The sequence below is a fragment of the Zootermopsis nevadensis genome, unplaced genomic scaffold (assembly GCF_977971745.1).
Source record: "Zootermopsis nevadensis isolate Lab colony 2312 unplaced genomic scaffold, Znev_1.0 Znev_ptg000050l, whole genome shotgun sequence".
In the NCBI taxonomy this organism is placed as follows: Eukaryota; Metazoa; Arthropoda; class Insecta; order Blattodea; family Termopsidae; genus Zootermopsis; species Zootermopsis nevadensis.
The window spans coordinates 662,216-671,429 of record NW_028259182.1 but is presented as its reverse complement, the minus strand read 5'-3'; the positions used below and the strand labels follow the sequence as shown (position 1 = coordinate 671,429).

Below are 9,214 nucleotides of genomic sequence, written 5' to 3'. Positions count from 1 at the left end.
AAAACATTTGTTAACTGTAAGAGATGAATCATTCACTAACGAAGACGATCATCTCCCGCTTCTGTAGAGTGTAGACACCTCACACAGGGCAAGATAAGCCTCATGAGAGGTTATGGAGGTCATCATACAACAGTCTTGAATTTGTTACCATTATAATGAGGAAGTCGTTATCAGGTAACATGAGCTTAACGTAACATCTGTGGAAAGAAAAGCCCTGTCCATGATCGAAGGAAGTGTGGGCGACAGGAAGTTGCCTTCTTGGCGATAAAGAATTTTGAGACAATTTGATGTATTCCATTTCAAATGACATTACGCTTAATTGCGCCATACGACTATACGATGATAACGGTAAAGTCAAATGTTTTTAATAGGTCTATATGTATGTATCCCTTCCCTGGAACTAGTCTGCTTGCCATGTTGTCTTTTCTATTCTAACCTGTACTCTGCTATGGCACGGGCATTCGTTTCAATCCGACAGCGCTTAACAAGGTAAGGATCCATCTTAATTGAATGAAAGAACATAAAATTGTCTTTTTACGGATTATAAAAAAACCTAAAAAATGTACTACGATTCTGAGACTGTCACCGTCCTCAGGAAGGAGTGTACATGTTCTATAGAGCCTGTTAAATGAAGTTTGTCTTCCAGTTGTGAAGACTGTGGGCCCATGAGATAATTCAGTCTTCGTCGATGGAAGACAGCTGTATGTAATAGGCCCCATAGAGTAGGTATCTTTTTGTCTAAAGACAGGGACACGGGTCTTCGAACCCGCATTTTTTTTTAATTTTAAGTATCAATTTGTCAAAGACTCATAACAGCGCTAGTGCACTAGAGAATAGAGATGGAAGTTATGAAAAAATGCATGCATACGTGCATTAATAATTGAAGACCTGAGAGCAACAGTGAGCTAACTTTCATGTGGGGGGGGGGGGGGGGAGTTGAACATGGTTGTACTATCAATAAAATCTTTTCGGGTAATCAGCCACGTTAACTGGTTACCGTAATAAACCGACAGGCGACTTCCGAGGATCCGGTCACATCAGAACCCTGAAGATGGGGACAGAGTTTGTTCCCGAAACGTCGGTTTATTACTTACCCAGTTAACGTGGCTGATTGCCCGAAAAGATTTTATTGATTGTACTCGCCGCGAAAGTTTCAAATCCTATATGGTTGTACTAATTCATCACGTAAAATACAAATTTAGAGGTAACAAACGACATGTGACTCATCCTCATGTTTGTAATGATATTCATATGCAGAATACGTTTTTAAATTATAACCAAAAAAGAGAATGACAGTTTCTTATATTGGGACATGTGTTCCTAATACTGGTTGTTCCCATGAACAGAGGAACTGAATACATTGTTTGTTGTACTTGATGGCCTCTCCAAATTTAAATATGCTGGAGTTTAATATGACACTGTGGCTGAAGTAACAGTGAAGAAATTTTCCGCTTGACTTGTTAATTTCTGTCCATGCCTTCAGGGTTTTGAAGTCAATACTAATATAGTTAATGGGAACATAAGAACAGAGCAGACCTGGAAAATTTACAGACTGCATTCAGACAGGCATGTACTAGGTAGATGAGATCAGAAGTTTCTTTGAAGTCGTAAATCACTGTGGAATGGCTGATCCATATGCCACACTCCATAAGAAGCTGATGGGTTAACCAGTAGGATAAGAATGGTTCGTAAATTTCATGTTCCGAACCAATCCAAATTGCAAGAGCATTTTGGATATCGGCATCCATACCTGATAAGAACAAGTCAAGTGATCATGGAACAATACTACACATAACATTAAACATAATCCACGAGCAAAATGCTTTGCATTATATTTTATTTTAATCACTCTGTATTACAGTGTGTCGTACTGTAGTTGCAAGGCCGAGGTAAGGGTGGTAGGGTGTAGGATTGCGCATAGCGATGCTTTTTAGAATAATCCATGGACGGGATTGTGATCACATTGTCCGAGTCGTGGACTTGGTACCTCAAATTCTGTGGAACACAAGACTTGCAGAAACCTGGTATATGACGGAAGAGACTTCTAACCAGTTTGCGAGGTTTGAAGTGAAAACTGCAGTAAGTAAACTTTATGAAGTCTAACGTGTACTGAAATTTTAAATTCCCTCTTGGAAACACATAACTCATAAATTTCCCTTAAATACGATTGGTAAATATTATATGAGGTACAAAAATACATTAAAACTTCGGGATAACAGTGTGAAGTCTCATTCATTTGAAATTTCAGTTACAAAAAATTAATGAATTGGTCTCGCAGCAAATAGGAATGTGACTTAGACGTTTTTAGACAACGTGGAATATAGGGTTAGAAATATATAATGAGGCAAGTTCAGTTTGGTATGGTATAAGATTAAATGCATGGAAACAGATGTATTCTGAAATTAACTGAAAAATGTGGTGTGAGGACGCTGGTTGCTATACAGTGATGGAAACCCACATCAAGAGGCAATAGCATTTAAAGCAACAGCAAACGTGATGTTGCAATGACTCTGGGTAAATGAAAGTCAGTTGAAAGTCTGTAACTTGGTAATTTAGGATATGCCAAAGATTTGGAATTCTTTCAAAGAAATACAGTGAACAATACACCAGAAGAGAGCGATCTTCAGACTAACTGCTGTGAAAATCTTAAATCCTACAAGAAAAGGTCTGTTAGATTTCTGATAGAACTTAGGTTAGATGGATGGTTCAGTAATGAGGAGTGCAAGTGAAGTGAAGGAAAGAGCAAAAAGAGGGACCATTCAAGTTAATGTTTTATCACTCATTTGCCTCAGGTATCACAGTGTTGTTCACAATGAGACTGTGAATGATGCCTTCACGACGCTTTCCACTTGTCACTGCCTTTATGTATGCAGGCATGTCCCCCAGTGCAAAGTGTGTCTCAGTTCCATCCTCCACAAATTCCCCCTGTGGTGAGACAGGAACATTATAAACATTTATGCTCAGTACCTTTATAGTATGTTGTAGGATACATGTAAAGCAAATTGTTACTGACAGCACGCTAACCACTCTTGGAGAGTCGTGGGAAAATGGACAGAACATTTTGGGCTACTTTCTTATCAAGGAAGATGTCATGATTGGCTTGTACACTCACCATTACTTGAAGCTTTTCCCCATTGACCCACACATCTAGTGTGTCTTTCTCTGAAATCAGAACAGTAAGTAATTAACTAACTAACTAGATAGCTTACCAAACCCGAAGGTTCATTACCGGATTAACCAAAGCCGTCCATCGGACCCTGTCCTGGGCCAACAAAATTCAGTCTCCTTCAACTCCTATCTCCCATAGATCCCACCTGAGATTATCCTCCCATCTACGTCTAGGTCTCCCCAGCGCTCTTCCCCTCAGGCTTCCCAACCAATACAAGGTGCACACCTCTTGTCCCATCCATGCGCGCTACATGCCGAGCCCATCTCATTCTTCTCGACTTAATCACCCTGACAATATTGGGGGAGGAGTACAGATTTTTAAGCTCCTCATTACGCAGTTTTCTCCACGCCCCTTCGTCTTCTCTCCTAGGCCCAAATATCCTTCTCAACACCCTGTTCTCAAACACCTGCAATCTGTGTTCCTCCCTCTGAGTGAGAGACCATGTTTCGCACCCATACAAAACAACAGGCAAGATTATTGTTTTGTATATTTTAATTTTCAGGTTCCTAGAAATCAGACTGAAAGACAAAATATTCTGAACTGAGAAGTAGCAAGCATTTCCAGAATTTAGTCTCCTCCTAACTTCCTCATTAGTGTCATTTTCATTTGTTATTGTTGTTCCTAGATATTTGAACTTTGTAACCCTTTCAAAGGAACAGTAAGTAATTAGTAAGCATAAAACACTAGGAAGTTAAAACCAGATGACATTTGGGGAATGCTTACTACCATTTACCTAAGAATGTTTTATCTTTCTAACTCCTATTTAAAAACATGTACATTACTATATAAATAAGTATAATTTTACCTGTGGTTATATATGGGTGTAAACATTGGTCTTTCACACAGCAAATGGCCGGAGGGTGAATGAGCACAAAGTGCTGAGGAAAATATTTTGACCTATGAGAAATGAAGTAACAGGAGGATGGAGACAAGTACATGAAGAGAGGTTCATAATGGGAGGATACTATTAAAATAGATCTTAAAAAGTTGGTGTGAATATATGGAATGGAATGAACTGGCTGGAGGTAGGGCCCAGTAATGGGCTGTTATCAAAAAACATTTATTAAATGATGGAAGTTTCCACCTCTGTCAAAGGTGAAAGATGGGGAAAGCATGCAGAAAAATATGTATTAGATCTGGCTAGTTTCAAATCTGAGGCAGTCACATGTGTCTGCCTGCCTGTATAATAAGTTTTGGCTGGTTTTGGGCCATGTGGAATAATATTTATGGTTGTAAGTGTAATATTTCAGATTTTTCTCTCATTCTCGATGGGTAATTTACTAGTTATCAAACAAACCAGAAGCAGGAAGAGTGATTCTGGTATCTAAATAGCATTATTTTCAGCATTAAAATCTCAGCCATACATGATTCATCTTGATTGTGTCTCCATTCAGTAGCATCAATTATGCTGAAATCGCCGATTATCTAACTGTTGCAAATGCATACTCAGGAATGCAGTGGTTAAAATATGTTGTTGTAATAAAACATGATTGAACAGTTTGAAGCAGATGATCAGATAACGTGTGTATACAACATACTTAATTTTCAGCAAATATGTAAAGAATGTTGATGAATCTGTTGTTAGGTATCATACGTCGTAACATGCAATACACTCACCCAGAACAACTCGAAACGTCTCATTTCTGATATGAACAATCCAGGTATTTATTGCCTTGCTTTGTATCTCAGAAAATCTCTGATAGCTCTCTCCATTCACCTCGAGGGAATATGAGTACGAGAAGCCTCCAACAGGCTCAACCTTGATAAGACAGCAGGCACTGCCAACATTGAATGCTTCATCCCCAACCAGCTTGAACATCCAATCACGGTGCAACACTTCCTATGAGGCAAACCATGCTTGAGTAACAGCCCTCAGTTAATTAACCATGTGACTGAATGGTAATGTGTATGATTTGCATTTGTATGTGCTTCAGATTTTAACCACAGACCTCATGAATATGGATGGAGTCCTATACACTTCTATAATATTTGGTACCAAAATTTAATATTTAATTACAGTTTTAAATTAAATACCTTGCCATCAACTCTAATTATTCTCTTGCCTGATGTTGTTCCATGTTCAAATTCAATGTGATGAATGCCATCGCTGAGTGGGATGTCCCAGAAAGCAACCAGATCCCCTGTCATTGTGCATCAACTGAATTTTCAGTTCCACACCTTCTAAACAGCAAAAGAGGATTAAAAAAGTTAATGTGCAAAATGTATCATATAATTCTAATACAATCTCTCTCTTGAAATTATTGAACATGGGTTTCTTAATAGATGTTCTGTAACTAACTTCATCTTGTAGTGTCGCTTTTGAAAAGTTGATAGTCACCTGGACCAAAAATTTCTTGCTCTTAAGGAACCAGAAGGTTCATTATTATGTCCACAGTTTTCTTTTTTGCATTTGGAATATACCCACAAAAATTAAATTATTGGCATGTTTTGATGAAAAATATTTTACCGTAAAATACAGAATTTTGTTTATATAGTTATAATTATTATTATCCAAAGTTATCTCATGTCACAAGTGCATTATATTCACTACTGTTTTGGTAACAATGATTAACAATTTTTTAACTAAAATCTGAAACATTTTATGAATATATTCTCAACTTGCTTAAGAATTTTTGTTATTATGATATTTTTAAAGTCAGAAACTTTTCCAAATAGCTAACCAGAATTCTGTATATGAGGACCTGGGTTCAGTCCTGGGAATTGTACTGGAGCAGGTTTAACTCCTTGATCTTTAGTTTTTGCCTGCTATTCATTCTGCCATTGCATCACACTCAACTAAAATCACCCCATCATGACGTGAGTAATGGCCATGACCAAGCAGCACATTATTATATCGTCAGTTAGGGGCTTAGTATCTGACCCAGTACTTGGCTATAGTTCAGGTTTTAGGTGCTTTTTCAAATTACATAACCTACAGTTATGGTATATTTGCCATAAAATTAGTTACGTGGCACATACGTTTAGAATTTTCTGATTTTACTATAATTTTCGGTATTATTTACACGTACCTAATAATTATCAGCATATAACTGATTTCAGTCATTCATTTCCACTTATATATTTGAACAGAATATACAAATATAATTAACGAACATAACCTATTTGTCACACAAATAAGAGTCCGATTTCTACTGCTATGTATTATTTGCGCAATGCTGCATGGAAAATCAATATTCTTATAGCTGAAATGGGTCAAACAAGTACATTAAGGTGGGGAGTCATCCATATTGTATTATTTCCGTCAATTTCGTATAAGATTACGATACATAAATAGTATTTTATTCGCTACATATCTGAAACTGGCATGGTAGTGTACAGGCCTTCGATTATCGTTGATGGTAAATTATGATTATTCTTGCTGATGATTGGCTCTAGAAATTTGACAAAACAATTGCGTAAAAAGATGAATTTTCATACAGAAGGCGCGATTTCGATTTCATTAATTCACATTTCTTTCTTTTAAGGGTCACATTATTGAAAGGCCTACTTGTAACCTTGTGTATTTATCTTTAATATTCTTTGACAGATTTAATTTAGTTTTGTAGGATTTGAGGTTCCCGTGACAGAAAGTATGAAGATGTCTGTCTTCTGGATTACAGTCTGTGTAGTCTTGTAGTTTACAAAAGTTTAGAGGTACCTTCTGCTTCCATGTTATGCCTGTAAGAGTATTACCACATTTAACTGGCATATGCTTTAATTCGTTTTAAGAGGTATTTTATGTGGAGACCTAAATTAACTTTTATGTTTATTGTTTAGTCCTTGACAGATTTTTGTGATATTCAGTATGCAGCACTACAAGAATACAAGTATTATCAAGTTTTTTGATATCCTTAATTTGTTTTAGGCCCATGTTAAGAGCATAAGAGAAAAATACTGGGATAAGTTGTCTTTCACAGTATTTTCATAAAACTAGGCTCTTTTGTGAAAATCAGTATTATAATAATTACTAAATGTGCACCATCAAAAGTGTTGTCTAACCTTCAGCTATCATGGACATGAAATGTACCTTTCTAATGACATCTGCAGTATGCATTTACCCATTCTTTGTGTTTTCTAAAATGTTATAATGTTTATGGACAAACTTTGTCCCTGCCCTCATTAATTGCATTCATCTCATCTTGAATACTACTTATTAATAAAATAAGGGGAATGCCAGACATAACTGCTTTTAGTCATTCTCATTTCAATTTCTTAATAATTATTTAATGGATGCAGGGACCATGTGGTACTGACAGACCTTAATAAATAAAATGTATTTAATTGTTGAGATGATTATGTCTGTTATGCTTCTATATGAATAATCTATGAGTTGAAACTGTCATTCTTCACCACTGTATTTTAGAATTACACCAAAATAACATAAAAGAGTGAAGCATTAACAATCAACACAAAACATGTAAGAATATCAGTGTTAAGACAATTTTAACTTTTAAGTGCATTAAACAAGGCTTTGTGTCCATCATGAAGAATACCTACTGAACGTCTGTGTATTTAGTGCTGGACTCTTCAAATGCTTAATTTTATATAATATATAAGAACTGTAACATCTTAAAAACAAAGTAAGAGCTCATAGATTTCTCAAACTCTTTATCATTTTATACCTCAAAATTAAGTAAAATTAGGAAATGGCAGAATACCAATATTTTTGGGTTAGACAGACGTTCCTAAGAATTTTAGTTGTTTTTATTTCAATGCAATGGCTGTTTTTTCCCACTAAGTGTCAAGTTTAAGGCAACATGAAGTCAATGAGTGTATGGCAACGTATTTATAAACATGTTTAAATTGTTTAGGTAAGTCTTATTGGAATTGGTTCTGAAGAGCTCAGTGCTTGTATGAAATTCATAGTGATTTAGTTTAGTTTGATGTTTATGAACATTGCTACAGTTTTATGACATTAACCTGATGAAAAATAAAAACTTGCAATCGGATTATGCTACTTTGGTGATCATTATTGTGTGTTAATACAAAATCCAATTTGCTTCATTGTATACAAGTATATGTCCATACCCACCTTGGAAATGGCAACTGCAGTGTTTGCCAAAATGCTGGTAAACACTAAACATTTGACACGACTCTCACCCAAAAGCCTAAGTTACATAAGTACATAGTAGGCAATGGATGAGCAATCAGTCTTTTTCAAATGCATTGTTTCCATTCTGTGAATGTTGATAATATTTGGACGAGATTATGTTTATCGCAGAATGTGAAATGTTTTAAAAATGTCCAAATAGAAAAGTTTAGTAAAATCGTGCCTGAGAGCTCTCTAATTTGACATAAACAAGATAACTGAAATGAACATTTGATGTGTCGTTATTACAGTGGCAGTATATAGGATTAAAAGTATTTGAATTCACATCTGTATGAACATCATTTGTATATATAACCAAACTCTGTACATACATATGCCTCCTGTTAATTTCAAACGTGCTTAACAAGAAAATATACCATTGACTATGATGTGTGTGTAGTGGAATTAGTAATATAGGAAATAAACAAATATATTATCTATGAATTAGACTGCACTGGAAAATGTATGCCTTCATCTTTGCTGTCAAAAGACTACTCTTAGGTAAATTTTGACCTGTGCATCAAGACTATTAAATATGTCTTCACTAGTATCGAAGACATTACTTCTTGGGGATAAAATTTATCTTTAATGTGAAATATGGGGTAAATTACTCTTTCCATACATTTCTTTAATTAGTAATGCAGTGCTTATAAGTTATTCTGAAATAGCAAAGGCATTATTGCCTAAATATGCATGAATTAAATCACCGTTTGTTAGAAAAACCCTTTTAACTTTAAATTTCAGATTTTACTCTTTCAATGTTATCAGGGGCTCTCAAAACTTTCCAGGATCTAGGGCACATCAAGAAGGAATAAATTCCAAAAGCAGGAGATTAAAGGTTTGAAGGTAGTGACACAACCAAAAAAATCATTAAACTTCACAATACAGTGTGTACCACAGGGATTACAAATGTGATACTCTGATATGAAGGAAGTCTAATAAATAACTTTTGGGGA

General features: G+C 35.7%; 1 protein-coding gene across 3 annotated transcripts; it reads right to left on the bottom strand.

Moving 5' to 3' along the window:
• Window positions 1-1,820: 1,820 nt before the first annotated feature.
• Window positions 1,821-9,206, bottom strand: LOC110837042 (fas apoptotic inhibitory molecule 1). Of its 3 annotated transcripts, none has more exons than XM_022078800.2 (5): window positions 6,199-9,206; window positions 5,204-5,350; window positions 4,787-5,009; window positions 3,113-3,162; window positions 1,821-2,925 (listed from the first exon to the last, which is right to left on the bottom strand). In XM_022078800.2, exons 2-5 carry the CDS (start codon window positions 5,315-5,317, stop codon window positions 2,776-2,778), a joined length of 537 nt encoding a protein of 178 aa, XP_021934492.1. In that variant the 5' UTR covers window positions 5,318-5,350; window positions 6,199-9,206; the 3' UTR covers window positions 1,821-2,775. The 3 variants fall into 3 exon arrangements, with proteins under 3 accessions (XP_021934492.1, XP_021934493.1, XP_021934494.1); XM_022078801.2 differs by having other exon boundaries at window positions 5,204-5,347; XM_022078802.2 differs by lacking the exon at window positions 6,199-9,206 and adding an exon at window positions 5,851-6,150.
• Window positions 9,207-9,214: the final 8 nt, after the last annotated feature.

What these genes read in the sequence shown, in the direction of transcription:
- LOC110837042 (XM_022078800.2), bottom strand. Translation starts at nt 5,317, where the DNA reads ATGACAGGGGATCTGGTTGCTTTCTGGGACATCCCACTCAGCGATGGC. An exon ending in GACGTTTCGAGTTGTTCTGG is followed by an intron (nt 3,163 to 4,786) that starts GTGAGTGTATTG and finishes TTCTGATTTCAG; the next exon opens with AGAAAGACACACTAGATGTG. An exon ending in GGGAAAAGCTTCAAGTAATG is followed by an intron (nt 2,926 to 3,112) that starts GTGAGTGTACAA and finishes GTCTCACCACAG; the next exon opens with GGGGAATTTGTGGAGGATGG.